The sequence below is a fragment of the Arvicola amphibius genome, chromosome 3 (assembly GCF_903992535.2).
Source record: "Arvicola amphibius chromosome 3, mArvAmp1.2, whole genome shotgun sequence".
In the NCBI taxonomy this organism is placed as follows: Eukaryota; Metazoa; Chordata; class Mammalia; order Rodentia; family Cricetidae; genus Arvicola; species Arvicola amphibius.
Genome location: NC_052049.1, coordinates 27,966,413 through 27,983,730, shown reverse-complemented (window position 1 = coordinate 27,983,730; position 17,318 = coordinate 27,966,413). Strand labels below are relative to the sequence as shown.

Below are 17,318 nucleotides of genomic sequence, written 5' to 3'. Positions count from 1 at the left end.
CAGTTCCACCCAAAGGCCAGAAAGGTGGCAGAAAATTCTTGACCTCCCAGTTTCTAGTTTCCACTTTCCACATTCTGGAATTAGGCTCATGAGCGACTGTGTGCTAGAAATAGTTTGCCCTACCCTGCTTGTGCTTGCTGACACACACATCAGACTGAGGAGCCTAGGATGGCAGGAGGGCACTGGAACTTATTCTTACCTCTGTGTCACCATGTGTGCTATAACTTAAAGTGCTTGGACTTTTCTGTTGAACTGGCCTGCTCAAAAACTGCTTGGTTTCATCTCTTATTTATTAGAGTGTTTTGAAATATCATATCTGCCGACGGCCCTACATGCACATTTCTTGCTTTGCCCTCTGGGCCCTATGCCCACTGCTTACTTTATAATCCTTGTTGGGATGTCCACGAGGCTTCCAGAGGACCTGGTCAAGTCTCATTCTTTATCACCTCCTGGGATCTGCTGGCCTCACCCTTTTCACCATAGTGGCCAATTGCCACTTGCCCCGGGATGAAAACTTAAGAGCATCACGAACAGTCCTGTTTATCCTCTTCACACCATCCCTCCATCTCTTCCTTCAGAGTGGACCTCTGGTGTCTTTCAGTGCTTTGTCGCCATCACATTGGTCTGGACCATCCCCCCTCTCATGGGCTGCTGGAGGAGCTCAGCTTCTTAGCATTCCGTCAGTTCTTCACACCTCTGCCACTTACTCTCTGACTGTGCAGATCATGTGACTGCCAGAATTCAGAACATCCCATAGCTTTTCATCTTTCTTTAAGTAAAAACCCGAAGTCTCTACCTTCCTGGCTTGTGACGTGCTGCATCTTTGGCCTCCAGTGACTGACTCCACGTCCTGTCTCTCTCCCGGCTTGTTGTGCTCTTGCCTTACCATGAGCATGCCAAGCAGGCTCCCACCTGGGCCCTTGCCCATGCTGTCCCCTCTGCCTGGTTCACCTTCCTCCGGGGTAATGCAGGTAATGCAGTCTGCGCCTTCCTTCCTTCAGGCTCTCTGCGGGTGTCCTCTGGCCTTCCTGGAGAGCTCTGTATAGAAGAGTTTGCTTTCCCTCCTCCATCGCATGCTCTGCACTAGGTGATGCTTATTTACTTTGTTTCCTGGCCCCCGGATCAAGAGCATCACAGACACAGGAGGCTGGCTTTGTTCCCACAGCCTTCTGGTTTCTAGCATAGTACCTGGTATATTAGGTGCTTAGTGAATCTTTATTGAATGGATGAATACACATGTTTTAATATTAGTAGATAATGTTTTCTCTCACCAGGTACCAGGTCATCAGTACACCATCTGATATTTTCATGGTGATGGAATATGTCTCAGGAGGAGAGCTATTTGATTATATCTGTAAAAATGGAAGGGTAAGCAGTTCTCATTTCACCCTCTACATATTTGTAACTCCCCTGTACCCCTTATCAGAATGTCAGAAAGCAATTTTCAGAGATCTGTTTAGTAACCAGGTCCTTAATCATATTTGTTTAGAATCATAGGCTACTTAGAGGTAGGAAGAAGGACCTCAGCGATGAGCCCCTGAGCCACTTATACAGACAGACGTGGATACTGAGCCTCCCGGTTAAGTACTTTTTCAAGGTCACATGATTTATTTGTGATAGAGTTTACTTAAATCCCTAAAATTTATAATCCTCAGATTTATTTTTGGGGTATAAAGCTTTTGTTTTTTTGAGACTGGGTCTCACTATGCCACCTTAGCTGGCCTGGAACTCTCTCTGTAGTTCAGGCTGGCTTCCACTGCATAGAGATCTCCTTGCCTCTGCCTCCCTAATACTGGGAATAAAGGTGTGCCCAGCCTATACAAACCCTTTTAATATGCATCTTAAAGCTATAAGTAATCCTTACAAAATATATTAAATACTCAAAGATGTAGGCCTGTTGTTCAGCCCAGCCACATTTAAGTTGCATTCATTCTTTGGTTCTGAACCCTGATGTACCTGGAACAGTAAGAACAGGCTTTGTGGAGGCCTTAGGGATTAGACTTGAAGACGTTAGCGTTGGGAGGAACTTTGGAGACATTTAAGTTATAGATAGGAATACTGAGCTCTGTCCCCTGCCCAAACTTGGCCTCGGGTCATCTGATTTGTACCTTCTAAGAGACCCACCCCTGGCACTGGGCAAAGACCTTCTCTTTGCTCTCAGTCTAAAGTTATATGTGTATTATTCATCATTCATTTTATATAGCGTTTCTCGGTAATCGGAATAGAACTCACTAACCAAGTTAATCTTTACTTACTTCTCAGCACACTTAGTTTCTGTTTAAAGTATTCCCTTTCTCATCCTTCAAGGCCCCACTCCGCTCCCCTAGAGGAATCTTCCTAAAATAATCCCTGCCTTCTCATCTTTTTGTTCTGTTTGTCATTTCAGTCATTTTGTGCTACGTTATGGGGATGCCGTTTTACATTTTGAGTGCTGAATTTTTGGCTGTCGTGTTTCTGTAGTTCAGATATCTGCCTCATTTTCTGAAATTGCCTTTAGACAGCCTTCCTGTCTGGCCTCACAGATGTACCCTTACCAGGTCGAGGAAGACATTTTGATTTTAATTGTCTTTCGGATCCTGAACTGCTGCATTCTTGGTGCTCATTTTATTTGTCTCCCCCCCCCCCCCCCCCCCCCCCCATGACTCTTTCTCAGATCTGGTGATTCTTGGATGTCCTCTTAAATTTCAAAATTTCAGAATGAAGTTCCAAATGCCAAGCTCATATATGTGTGAGATTTATTGATTGGTGGCTTTTCCCATAGGCTAAGTTGTTGGGAGACCTGTTATTTTGGGTAGGGTGAATCGTTTGCTAACAAGCATACGTATTTTTCTTCTTCGTGTGATTTGGTATTTGGTATTTCCCGTTTTGGTGATGGTGGTAGTTCAGCTGTCGGAACTGAGCCAGAGTTGGGGGTCTCTTCTGTTAGTGTGCTGGTTGTCACTTAGTACACATCTTCTTTACGATGCTTTGTTCCTGCCACGGTGTCGAGAACGGTCTGGCTTGGCTCTGCTAGAGAAACCAGAGGTCTCGCTCCCCAGTGGCGGGAGTTTAAAGGTTCTCACTGGGCCCAGCTGCCTTGTTTGTAGCCTACCCTCACTGTGCCTCGGAAGGTCCTGGTACATCTCGTTCCCCAGCTTCTCCAGGATTTCCTATGCACATGTGCTTATTTCTTCCTCTAGACTTTGGGTTTTGCATTTCTCTGTTTGCCTCTGCTGTCCAGGCACTCCTCTCTGTGGCTGCTTGTCTCTTGATCCTTTGTTTTAAGGGCCTGTGTATTGCTATTACATGCACAAAGACTTAGTGCGTGATGTTCGTGAGCTGAAAGATGCTTTGATTCTGCTCATCTCTTTAGTCTCTGCCATTCCTTGTACTATATATTTGTAAATATAGTATGTTTTAACCTTTGTAGCCTTTCTATTTATTTTACTTCTTTTTAAAAATAATTTATTTTTATTTCATGTACATTGATGTACTGCCTGCATGTATGTGTATGCGGGTGTTGGATCCCCTGGAGCTGGAGTTTATAGACAGTTGTGAACTGCCATGTGGGTGCTAGAAATTGAATCTGGAAGAACAGTCAGTGCTATTAACTGCTGAGCCATCTCTCCAGCAACTTATTTTATTTTTTATATTGTCTGTTAGTTAAATTTTCTCTTCTGCTTTCATAAATTTTTAAAATAATCATTGAATGGAACAAATAAAGGCATTAGATTGCAAATATACTAATACATTTTTCTTGGGGGAAGGGTATCTTCTATAGCAGTTTTAATTTTGCATTCCAAGAAATGCTGGTTTATCTTTTCCCCACATTATTGAATTGAATTTCCCCACCATGCATTGAAGGTGTAGATTTCTGGATTTAGAATGCTTGCTCATGAGCTACCACAGGATTGCATGGGAAAGTCCTTGTCTAGGGGACCCGCAGCTTGTTTATTTAGTGTTCTGTCCTGGAGTAGGGATATACCAGTGGTAGTTATCACTTGTTGAGCAAACGTCAGAAAATATGGGGGGGATTTTTGAAGATTATTTTTAAAAGATTATATTTAAAAATATTAATTATAGTGTAAGTTCTTCCCCCCCCCCCCCCCCCCCCCCCCCCCAGTTTTTGGTAAATGTGCAAAAGCAAAAAGTGCTGAGAGTTTTCTTTTGTTTAAGTAAAATATCTTGGGCCTGAAGAGACAATTCAGCAGTCATGAGGGTGAGCTGTTCTTTCAGAGGTCTGGAGTTTGGTTCTTAGTACCCATGTAGGGTGGCTCATAACTGTCTCTAACTCTTGATCCTCAGAATTCTGGCCTCTGTAGATACCCGTATGTAGATGTATTCTCTCTCTCTCTCTCTCATACACATATAATAGTTAAAAAAAATCTTAAATTTCAGAACACAGACTGTGGCTGTTTTGTGATTCATCTAGGGTGCTTGAGTGTTACTTCGTCATAGTCAGAAACAGTAGCCCATCCCAACAGCACTTTCTATATTTTTCTTTCCTTTCTTATCGATTAAATTTGTTCTTGGACGGTTTCGTCCATGTCTTCTGTGCTTTCTGTTTCTCATTCCATGTGCTCTCTTCTCTCCCACTCCTGTCATCCCCTTCCTCCCTACAGGCCCCTTCCTGACTCGCATGATTTGCATGATGTTTTGTGAGTTTGACAAGGACCATTTATTTGACTATGGGTTTGCATTTGTCCTTCGTAGCACATTTTGTATTATTCTGACCTTTTTTTCCCCACTGTTACACTGGTGTATTTTTTTAACTGTCTTTTTTAAAATTTTTTTTTGTCAATTAGAGTAGGGCCTTCCTTTCATTTCTGTATTAGGAATGTCTAACCTGTGTAGCATATTGAATGTGTTCAATACATATTTACTGAAAGAATGAAGGATTAAACATGACTAACTTAGAGTAGAAAGCATGCCTAGTTTCAGGTTGAAGTTGAAACTATTAGGACTAACCCATGAACTACAGAAGAAGACAGTTTTTTTTTTTTGTTTTTTTTTGTGGGTGTGTGTGTGCAGTCTGTGCAGGTGATAGGATCAGAAAGTTGAGCTGCTAATCAGGGTCCCCATAAATGCCTGGCATTTTAAGTTAGTGTTTACCTGTATTACTTCCTCATTTCGAAAGCACCTCATGGGTGAAGTTCATTTAGAAGGGTTCATACTTCGGAAAGTTCTGGCTGGAGAATTATAAGTAGGAAAAGTTTCCATTGAACCTTGCAATATTTAATCTAATGCATAGCTTAAAATACTTTCTATTTTTCCTAGTTGGACGAAAAGGAAAGTCGCCGTCTGTTCCAACAGATCCTTTCTGGTGTGGATTATTGTCACAGGCACATGGTGGTCCACAGGGACTTGAAACCTGAAAACGTCCTGCTTGATGCACACATGAATGCAAAGATAGCTGATTTTGGTAAGCACAGTTTGAATATTCAGTGAGCATGAGTGCTGAGAATCCCATCTTGTAAACAGGCATACAAAAGGGGAAAACAGTAAGTTACTCTCTTCTTCAAAACTGAGTATAAAGCTTTTTATTTTGTGCACATGCACACATGTGCATACGTACATACTCTTGTGTGCACATGTGCATGCATACACACATACACACACACACACACACACACACAGACTCATATACATGTCAAAGGACAGTTTTGGGGGTTGTTTCCGTTCTTCCACCATTGGGTCTTATAGCTTGAACTCAGGTTGTCAGGCTTGGTAGTAAGCACCTTTGCCTGCCTAGCCAGCCATCTTGCCAGCAGTACCATTCAGTTTGTGATAATAAATATTTCAAGTTGTCATTAAAGAAGTTATTATTTGTGAAGAAGGTAGCAGCTTTATTTCTAATATATTCTTTTGGTCAAGTGTGGAGAGAGTAGAAATTACGTGGAATGGACTTATTGAAAAAATTGAAATCTAGAAAGAAGAACTATATGAGGAAACTTTTAAACGTCTAAATACTGGAAAGTTGAATTTCAGATGTGGTCGCACATGCCTATAATTCCAGAATGCCAGAGGTGGAGGCAGGTGGATTCAAGGCCACAGTGGGCTATATAAATGGAAAGAGAATATGGGTTCGGGTGACCACTCTGGGCTTAGGTTTTGTTTTTATAGAACAGAGCAGGACTGGTCAAAATCTTTCTGTTTATCTGAGATTATTTTGCCTAGCCATTACTATATTGAAAGTTAAACATTTCCCATTTATCCTAGCAAGCAACGCCGTCAGTAGTTTACTATGTACTCATGAACCTCTAGTCATTGAAATACATTGTGCATTTGTGTGTAAGGGCAGGCTGTTTGGGAGATAAAGTCTGCGATCATGTTAATACAAACTTAGCTGTGTTGTTCAATGGACTTTCATTTTTGTCCTTGGGGAATCTTGAGTGGCCGTTGTTTGTCTTTTCAGGTCTTTCAAACATGATGTCAGATGGTGAATTTTTAAGGACAAGCTGTGGCTCACCCAATTATGCTGCACCAGAAGTAATTTCAGGAAGGTGTGTTTTATATTATGCTACTTATGATGTATTTGTAGTTGCTTTTTTTTTTTTTTTTAGATTTTGTTAGTCTGAATTGTCGTATTTGATACTAGTGAAGGAAGGGACAGGGTTTTCTTATCTGCAAATTTTGCATTTTAAGACTATACACAAGGAGCTGGAGAGATGGCTCTGTGGTTAAGAGCACTGGCTTCTCTTCTAGAGGACTAGAGTTTAGGTCTCAGCACCCACATTTTGGGTGGATCACAATTGCCTTAACTTACCTCTAGGAGACCCAACACTCTCTTTTGCTTTCTGCAAACAGTGGCATGCATGTGTATATCACTACAGACACACAAACACACACATGAATAAAAAAAGTTTTATAAAAAACATAGCAGATAAATTAGCAAATCCATTTAAAGAGGAAAATGTTGGTTTGCAAGTTATATTAAAATGGTTAGAATGAAATACTTTAATTTTTCTGCTGGAGGGAGAATTTCAAGCAAGTCAGTTGTAAAGGGAGATAGGTAGGTTACTGAAAACCTGACTATCCAACTACTTACTAATGAGAAATGGCTTACTTGGCAAAACAAAACAAAACAAAACAAAACAACAAAAACCAAAAAATGAGCATTCTAAGGGGTCCGTGCTTGTAATTCGAGAGCTTGAGAGGTTGAGATCATTCTGTGGAACCTAAGACACTGTCTCAAAAACAAACAAATCAAACAAACAAACAAAAACCAAAAACACCCAGACAGAAAGCAAAATGGAGTTACAAGTATAATGTAATGTATAGTTTCATAATTATTAAATAAATGCCATCTGTAGAGCAGCTTCATGTTTTATGAGGAAAGAAAGTGTTTTAGGAGATTGAATTAAAGAAGAGGTCCTCCAAAACCAGGAGTCAGACTGGCTGGATGTAGTGCATACCTGTAACCTGAGCACCGCGCATAGGCTGTGACGCAGGACTATATGCATAGACCCTGTGTCAAGGAAAAGCGAGGAGGAGAAAGTCAGATTTATTTGTGTTCAGTCTTAATCTGGATCTGCTAGACACTGAAAGATGAGAATGCTGAACTTGAGTGGGTGGTGGTGGTGCACGCCTTTAATCCCAGCACTTGAGAGGCAGAGGCAGACAGATTTCTGTGAGTTCGAGGCCAGCCTGGTCTACAGAGCGAGTTCCAGGGCAGGCTCCAAAGCTACAGAGAAACCCTGTCTCGAAAAACCAAAAACCAAAACAAAAAAAGTGGTGCCTTATGATCAAGCATACATAAAATGGGCGGTTAGTGTACTCTGTTTGTTGAGTTTGGATTGTCTTTCTTTGAGGTCTGGGTGAATAAGAACACTTACTTTCAATAAAGGGTTTTATTGATATTTATAATAATTTATTTGGTCATTTTAAAGATGTTTTTCACCTGAAGTCAGACTATGAATGGATGAGTCAACTTTTTTTTTTTTGTAGGTAGTTAAGATACTCATCTCCAGAGTGCTTCAGGAAGTTTAGAGAGCTCTGTGAATCTACTTACCGTGGCTACTTCCACAGCCTCGAGCTCTTTGAGCTTTGATGTGAGGGTTTTAGGAGAAATGGGTCAGGAGTCTGTGAGCACAGAATTTAATCTTGGCCCAGGGGGATGGCACAGCTGGTCAGGTGCTTGCTGCCAAGAGTGATGACCTGAGTTTGATCCCTGAAACTTATGTCAAGGTCAAAGGGGTGAACTAACTCCACCAAGTTGTCCTTCCACCTCCACACTCATTACGCACACACAGATATACACATGGCACACACAGGCATGTGTGCATGCACTTATATACATGTACAAAATAAAAGCTATTGAAAAACAGCGTTTTATCTCTGTGGCTCAAATCAACATTGAGCATGATGGTTCAAGTTTTGGCCTTATTGGTGGGATCCTTTGAGGGTCAAGGTAAGGTAGCAAAACAGTTTTTTCCATGGCTCATAATTTACAAACTATCTTCACTTTGAAAGGGTAATACTGATATTTATATCTTTATACATGATGTACAACTATAAACACCATGTTCTGATTACTGATTTCTTTAGAAATTATTTTCTTGTAGTCTTCATAAAATATTTGTGTTTGAAGAGGGTTGATTGTTGATTAATGCAGTTACATCCCCTATTCAGATTGTACGCAGGTCCTGAGGTGGATATCTGGAGCAGTGGGGTCATCCTCTATGCCTTGTTATGTGGAACCCTCCCCTTTGATGATGACCATGTGCCAACTCTGTTTAAGAAGATATGTGACGGGATCTTTTATACCCCGCAGTATTTAAATCCCTCTGTAATCAGCCTTTTGAAGCACATGCTACAGGTAGATGCCATGAAGAGGGCCACAATAAAAGATATCAGGTAATTCTAAGCCAGTGGGCTTTCCTACCGTTTTGAATCTCAAGACATGAGAGAAATTTCATTTTATTAATGATGTATTTTTTTCTAGCAATATGCTTTGAGTCCAGGAAACTGAGTTTTATTGGTAATGTTACATTGTATGTGGTTGAAACTAATAGTTTAAATAAGGCAGAACGGATGGTGACAGATTTGCTTTTCAAGTTGAGGTGAGCCGTTTCTCATGACACTCAGAGTGCGTACTGGAGACTTTGTCCTGCCATCAGTGCTATCTCATCCCCCGCCCCCCTTTATTTTTGTTTTCCTTAATTTGTTGATATCCTGATGACTAGACTACACATTTTTCTGGTACTGGAGGACAAAAGAAAGAAAAATTTTGTGCACATAGGGGTAATAAATGAGAAAGCATTAGGATAACCAGGAAGAGGATTATATGTGTATTTAAGCTTTGTTTCTTTTCATTTACTTCTTATACTAAAAGTCCTGCTGAAGCCAGGTGGTGGTGGCCTACACCTTCAATCTCAGCACTTGGGAGGTGGAGACATGCAGATCTTTGCAAGTTCATGGCCACCCTGATCTACATAGTGAGTTCAGGACAGCTAGGGCTATGTAGAGTAACCCTGTCACAAAAAACCTAAGCCAAACCAAACAAAACCTGCTGAAAAGGAGCTCCCAAGTGGCAGAGGGCATGGCTTTAACTCACACTGTTAAACTGATGCTGTAAAATATCTGTGTGAAAAGTACGTTTGCATGCTTTATGCAGTTTTTCATAATGAAAGTATGAGAGAAAGTGCTGTGAATGTTGGTGCACGCCTGTAATCCCAGTACTTGGAAAGCTCAAGCTGGGATGATAGTGAGTTCGATTCCAGCCTGGGCCACATAGTGAGATTCTGTCTCAAAAACCAGTCTCCAGTTGGAAACAAACATACACCATTAAAATTACAAAACAAACAAACAAAACCTGAGAGAACAAAAGAATGCTTTTATGTCTTTCACTTAGATGATAACCATTATTCTTTTGGGCGTTTTCCTCTGTGTTTTTGTTTTATGAGTTTTAGCATAATTCTTGATATGGTTCCCTATACTTTTACATGTGCAATTAAATAATATAATAGAGAATCATTCAGAGAATGGCCTTTTGAGTCATATGGAACTGGGTTGTGAGGAGGAGGATAGATTTTACATGTATGAATTGCTTAGCATAAAACTAAGTACACAGTAAGAACTCAGGATATTGTGTAGTGTTTTTGTTTCTAAGTTCTTTTCATGTAACATGGAACAGTATAAACAAGAGTATAACAGTGAAGCCACACAACATAATTTCTTTCTGAGCTGAAGAAAACTATTTTGTCATTTGAGTAGACATACCTTTTTACTTGGCTGCATCAGTCCTTCAGAATTAGTGGCAAGCTAGAACCTTTTCTTTAAGTATATACAATAAAGTGTGAGCTGGAAGAGGAAAAGAGTTAAAAGGTGGTAATATAGCGTGGGTATAAGTGTAAATTAATTCATACCCTAAGCTCTTGCAAGGTATTATTTTTATTCTTGGCTTTACTCAAAATCCTCCGCACACCGCTGTTTTCTCTTAGGGAACATGAATGGTTTAAACAGGACCTCCCAAAATATCTGTTTCCTGAGGATCCGTCATACAGTTCAACCATGATTGATGATGAAGCCTTAAAAGAAGTGTGTGAGAAGTTTGAATGCTCAGAAGAGGAGGTTCTCAGCTGCCTGTACAACAGAAATCACCAGGACCCACTGGCGGTTGCCTACCATCTCATAATAGACAACAGGAGAATAATGAACGAAGCCAAAGATTTCTACTTGGCAACAAGCCCCCCTGATTCTTTCCTCGATGATCACCATTTAACTCGGCCGCATCCTGAAAGAGTACCATTCTTGGTTGCTGAAACACCAAGGGCACGGCATACCCTTGATGAATTAAACCCACAGAAATCCAAACACCAAGGTGTACGGAAAGCAAAATGGCATTTGGGAATTAGAAGTCAAAGTCGACCAAATGATATCATGGCAGAAGTTTGTAGAGCAATCAAGCAATTGGATTATGAATGGAAGGTAAGAAGGAAAACATTCTACCTAACACATTTAGACAAAAGTCTTTAATAGAAGAATTGATTTGATGTACTTTGTTTTTGTCCATATCAAATGCTAGGTTGTAAACCCTTATTATTTGCGTGTACGAAGGAAGAATCCTGTGACGAGCACATTTTCCAAAATGAGTCTACAGTTATACCAGGTGGACAGTCGGACTTACTTATTGGATTTCCGTAGTATTGATGGTACGTACACACAGACCCACAGATAGACCTGGTTACCTAATTTGGTTTATAGTCATTTGTTTTGATTTTAATTAAAACTAAGCATGCAAAGTATTAAGTTTCAATATGGCAATACCTTTTCTCCCCCCCCCCCCTCTGCATGTGTGTTTTGGCGCACTCACATGTGTGCATGGGTGGGAGCAGCCCAGCTCAATGCGGGGTACCTTCCTCTATCAGTCTCCATCTTACTTATGAGACAAGGTCTCTTTCCGAAGAGGAAGTGGCCCATTAGGTCAGACTTACTGGCCAGCAAGCCCAGGGATCTTCTCATTTCCAGGCTCCAGTGCCGGGGTTACAGATGTGCACCTCCTGGCCTGACTTTTCCATGGGTGTGGGGATGGGAACTGAGGTCCTGATGCAGTCTAGTGGGCTCTTTATCCAGGGAGCCATCGATCTCCCTGGCCCCCAGTGTGACACTTTCCTCCATAGGCTTTGTTTTTATCCTCTCCCCCACTGCCTTCCCCATCTCAACCTTTGTCTCATGAAGCTTCCTGCCTTTTCCCTGGTAAGTAATAGTAAACGTGACACTGACGATTGTGAGTCCTATTATTGTTCCATGTAGAACAATGTTCTTTAACAGATTATCATTTTGGGGCTAGGGATGTAGTTCAGTAGTGATGTTCTTGCCTTGCATACACAAAACACTGGCTTTAGTCACCATTACCATTTCTCCCAAAGTAGAAAATGATTATTATCTTGTAAACTCTTTAAAAATATACAGTTTAATCCAAAACTGATAATTCTCTTTCATATTTCTGTCACTTTGTAAGGTTCATTTTGTCAACATAAATTTTTTATTTAAAAGTAAATGTTGATGTTATTGTAGTTTTATTTACTATTAAGTACTTTTAAAATTAAATATTAGATTATGGCTATTCTTCCAAATCACTTATACCAGTATCTACCGGAGGATATTTAGAATTATTACTTATAGACTCAAAGACAGCATCTACAGAGTATAAGAAAAACAGATAGATGCTTGAGCTATGATATACACTGACCAACCTGATAGTCTGCTTGTTGATTTATTGATTGGCTTTTTATTTGTTTATTGATTGATTGATTTTTGAGCCAGGGTCTTCTATGTAGGCTGGCCTGGCTTTGAAGAGGTGATCCTCTTTGCTCCATCTCTGAATGCTGGGTTACAGGTGTGCACCATGTACAGATGTCTGAATAGCAAGTCCCTGCCAGCTAACATATACCAATACAGTCTGAGATCAGGCACGTGTGTTATTTGTTTCTCCGTATTTAGATAAATTTTCAGCCTTAGTTATATCAATTCTTGGGCTTGACCAACTGTATGAAATTTACTGTTTCTATATTTGTTATAGTACTTCAGTTCTACTTATATTTTGTTCTCTGTGATTGTTCTTTAATTTCTCTGTGATTTTATTTTTAGCGATACTTTTGTGGTACTAGAGATGAAACCAGGACTTCTCATGAGTTCTAGCTCCAACTCTCTTTTTACTTGTTATTTTAAGGGAAGTCTACCCAGGTTGTCCTTAAACTCCCTAACTTAGGATCATCCTGCTTTTAGTTCCCAAGTAGCTGGGATTGAAGGCCTGTACCAGTAGGCCTGGTCTTTTCTGATTTTGCTTATCTGATTTTGGAATTGTTTCCCTGCTATGCTTTTAAGTGAATATGAGAGACTGCAGTGTACAAAGAAAGCACTGAACTGAAGTTGGGAGGGTGGAGCACCCGAGTGGCTGAAGCTTTCTGCTCATTTGTTTCTTTGAACAAATCACTTGACTGTTCTAGCTTTGTATTATATCAGTATAATAAATGGTTCTTGTGTGAGATGATTTCTGAGATACCTTCTATATTTCAAGTGATTGATTCTGTGGTTTTAATAGAAAAGAATATTACTGCTAGGGGATTTTTATTAAAACCCAGGATATTAGTTTCCTGGCTCTTAATCAGTGTAAAAGTCAAGAGTAGTAGTTTATGTACCTGTGTGGACTGGCCATCATAGGCATTCTTCGTGCTGTGTGTGGAGATGCTGAGTGGCTTAATCCAGGCACACTGCCCACATTTGAAAATGTATTTAAGATAAACGTGCTCCTTGGAGCTGGTCAGTAGTCTCACTTAAAGAATCTGATCCACACTGTTGGAACACTTGAGGGAGAAAGAGTAACATGTTCAAATTCTTTTCCACCAGATGAAATTACAGAAGCCAAATCAGGGACAGCGACTCCACAGAGATCGGGATCCATCAGCAACTACCGATCTTGCCAAAGGAGTGACTCCGATGCTGAGGCTCCAGGAAAACCCTCAGAAGTTTCTCTTACCTCATCTGTGACCTCGCTCGACTCTTCTCCCATTGACTTAGCTCCAAGACCAGGAAGTCACACAATAGAATTTTTTGAGATGTGTGCAAATCTAATTAAAATTCTAGCCCAGTAAACCTAAAACTTTGCTTATTTCTTTGATGCAATAAGCATGCATAATAAATGATAGCCAAACACTTCCACTTACCAAGTTATATATATGTAATTATAACTAAGGATTGGCCTTTTGGAATGCAGTTTGCACAGGGATTGGAAAATGATTGATAATTAAAAGCCTATGTGCAGAAATGAACTGGGACCATTCTGTTGTCCCTTATTCAGTAGGTACATATATCATACTAGACACAGAATGGATTGTAGGATCGGGCTCACTTGATTTTTTGACCATTTTAATTTGGTACAGCAGGGCTGTGCAGGCCATAAATTTACCATAAAAGCCTTCACATATGTTGATGTGGTTCATATTTGCTACATGAATTATTTGCCTAGAATCCCCATAGACCTTAGGTGATTCTGTTTTCTGGGCTCCTTAGCTTCTTAAATATTTACTATTTCCATTTCTAGTAACATTGTGAACTATTTCCGTACCCTTCTTAAAATGCTATTTTGTGTAGTAAGTCATATCAGATATAGACTCAATCTAAAAATTTTCATTAGCTTGTAAGCCTCCAAACCTAAGTTCACTTGTGCAGTTCCCCCTCATGTTTTGTGTATGAAGTGCTGCTTTGGATCCACGAGTCGAGTGCCCATACTGTACTGAATCATGCTTTTGTCACCGTCACAGATTCTTCTGGCTATCATGATGACAGTATTGAATGTCACTTGATTGTGTATTCTTAAAATTGATTTAGTGCATAGAAAGGACGTCTTTTATAAGCTTAGAATGCTTGGATTGGGTTTTTAACCCCTGATTTTATTCTGGGTGTTTTTAAAAAAGAACAATTGAAAGAGTTTAGTGCTCGCACGCAATCTGACTCAGTCCAACAGCCGCTCTTTGGCTGCATTTGCTCTTTAGGTCCATATATGTACAAAAACATAGATATGCATATATCTTTGAATGTATGTATGATTTTATTCTGAACCATTGAGATTTTAAGATATACATACCAGCCCTAAGCACTTAAAGTGCATTTTATGTGGCAAGTCATATCAGATACAGACTCAAAAAATTTTCTTTAGCTTGTAAGCCTCCAAACCCAAGGAATTTATATATTCAGAGGCTCTGAGTCCTAAGTTCACTTCTACAATAACCCCCTAAGCACTCTTAGCATCTTCTAAAAATAATGATATCGTCCTGTAAGGAACTCTTGAATCCATTATAAAATTAGTAATTTCCAGATAGTGCATGGTCTTTCATATTTATCTCTTACCTGTCCAGAATCCCATTTAAGTTATAGTCTGATTTCAGTTGTAGCTCTTTAATCAGGTTAATATTATTTTGAAAAAGTGTAGAAGAAATCAATTCTTCAAAATGGTCAAGTTTATTTCAGGTTTTAATTTTTAAAATATTAGCTGCTAAAGGAGTTTAATCTTTCTTAGATCTTTGATTTATATACCTCCCCATTGAGTGATAGCATAGCATAATAGTTGTAAATGAAGGTTTAAAATTTCATAAGTTTTATGAACTTATATTTGATGAGCTAATTATTCATTTCGTATTGTCCATATTTGGCTTCTTTTAAATTTAAGAAATTGAGTCCGCGGCTCTAGTTCAGTGGCAGTGCTTGCCTGGGGCACACCCAGTTTGTGGGTTTGATTCCAGCAATGCAAAACTACATTTTTCTTTAAACATCAATCATCTTCCCTGTTTCCAGGACAGACTTTTTTTCACTGCATTCATTTAAAGCCCCTCACTCCCCAACTTTGTTGAGCACTTACGTAACCAGATGGCAGTGAATTGGGAGGTCATGATAGCTTGCATAAAAGATGACTCTATAGTTTATGCACTGAATTCTGAACAAAAAATAGGATTCTTTTTGTTCAGGGCTTGTTTTACTCAACTCCAATTTGAATGCTGTATAAAGTAATGGAGACTCCATTTAAATGAGTTCCAAACTGTATTTATACCTGTGTGTGTGTCCTCTGTTTGGGGTTTACTGACGTCACTCGTGCTGTCCGAATGCAGCAGTGTGTTCCCGATGTGAAGGATGGAAGACTGCGTTTTTAAAGTTGCAGATTTGTAAATAGGAGTAAGGAATATCTCTATAAACTGCTGGGGGGGAGGGGCACAAAAGGAGGAACCAATGAATAGGACCTTCTAAAAATTGTTAATTTTGTAAACTTTGCTTCTTTTATAAGTTATTCTGTGATTCCTTTTAGTTACCGAGTTTTATTTTGAAGATATTTAAATATTGCACTTGTATAAATAGTATGATAAATGCAGACTATTGCAGTCATTTTTTTTAAGCTAGGATATTTGAAATGACAACTTTCAGTTAAGTATGTCAAGCTAGCAACAGAATTTTCACAAATGTAGTTTGCAAATTCTTATATTGAACATGTAAGGGGAGTTAACGCAAATGATTTTTAATCCTTTTTTATTATCTTTTCAGCAATTTATATTTTTTGTGATTTTATGCAACCATATTTTTACTTTGTCTTGACAACTGAAAGCTGTATAAGGTTTTGCCAGAAAAGTACTGTATACATAGTTTTAAATATAACAGATTTTGCTGGTATGTAAAAATTTTGCCATTAAAATTGATTTCTCACGAAAGGAACTTTTCTACCAAGTTGGGACATGTGGGAGCTTAATATATCTAATTTAAAATAATTTCACTGAAATAAACACCATTGCTTTTAATTTGATTATATTTTTTCTCAAGATGCTTTTGTAGTATTTTGGAGTTTTAGATAATTTTATATCAATTCTCTCCCTTCCTTACACCATCTTTTGGATCTTTGATATCATTCACAAATGAACTAACATGGCTGGGGTGTGTAAGATCTGTGTTCCAAGCGGCGTCTTGGGAATGAAGGAAAACCATGTCTAAATCTTCTCATTTTCTCCTTCCTCTCCCCCTGTTCATTGTGGGCTCCGACAAGATGAATGAAATCCACCCACAGCCTAGCTGTAAGTTGGTTGTAGGGTGGAGTCAATCTTTGTGCTTTATGTATGACTGCCCAGAGTATCTTGGTTTAGAAAGATGGCATAATAAAGAAAAACATTCATTTTTCACCTGGTATGTCTTTCTTGTTTAATCTAGGTGTGATAGGTGGAGGTTCACTGGTTTGCACACAGCTGAGTATGTGGGCTCCTTCACGTACTGAAATATAAAATAGGGCTTGATTATAGTTTAGTACTCAAAACACTGCTTTTCGTCTCCCGTAAATTTGTTTTGATTTCACCTAGAAATCAACCATCTAAACAAAATACTTAGATGCAAGCAGAAAAGCTGGAGCAGTTGTCACATCCTGCTCACAGACCCTGGGCAGCAATCTGTCACTGCTCGAATACAGTTGCTATTAAATCTAGAACCCATCGTCCGCTTGGGGCTTTTGCTGGGCTGCTGACTTTCTAAATACTCAAGACAGCAAAGCCGCATGGAAGAGTCTTATGAGCAGCAAAGTACTTCTGGAGAACTCATTTCTCTAGGCCTTCTCTACAGATTTGCACAAGAAACTGTCTTGTGGAACAACATCTACTAACACGTCCTAATTACTATGAATAAATAAAGTTCTGCTGTAAATGCCAATAAATAGTAACAAATATTGAGAGGGTGTTTAGTGACTGGGAGGCGGTTGCCAAGCTGTTACGGGAGTAGAGGACATCAAAGTTAAGTCACCCTGAGAGACCTAGAAGGCACAGGGCCTCAAGTACTATTCTTTCACCCAGATGGCCATTGTGAAACCTTCATGA

General features: G+C 39.5%; 1 protein-coding gene across 4 annotated transcripts in view; it reads left to right on the top strand.

Annotated features, from left to right (window-relative positions):
• The window catches only part of Prkaa1 (protein kinase AMP-activated catalytic subunit alpha 1), a 36,596-nt gene extending 19,959 nt beyond the window's left edge, over positions 1-16,637 (top strand). For 3 of the 4 annotated variants that reach the window (XM_038323565.1, XM_038323567.1, XM_038323566.1), the window contains exons 3-9: positions 1,275-1,368; positions 5,257-5,401; positions 6,395-6,482; positions 8,611-8,835; positions 10,422-10,908; positions 11,006-11,132; positions 13,330-16,637. In XM_038323565.1, the coding sequence (XP_038179493.1) occupies positions 1,275-1,368; positions 5,257-5,401; positions 6,395-6,482; positions 8,611-8,835; positions 10,422-10,908; positions 11,006-11,132; positions 13,330-13,574 (1,411 nt within the window). In that variant the 3' untranslated portion in view covers positions 13,575-16,637. The remainder of the gene's footprint in view (positions 1-1,274; positions 1,369-5,256; positions 5,402-6,394; positions 6,483-8,610; positions 8,836-10,421; positions 10,909-11,005; positions 11,133-13,329) is intronic. The other variant, XM_038323568.1, reaches the window with a different exon arrangement.
• Positions 16,638-17,318: the final 681 nt, after the last annotated feature.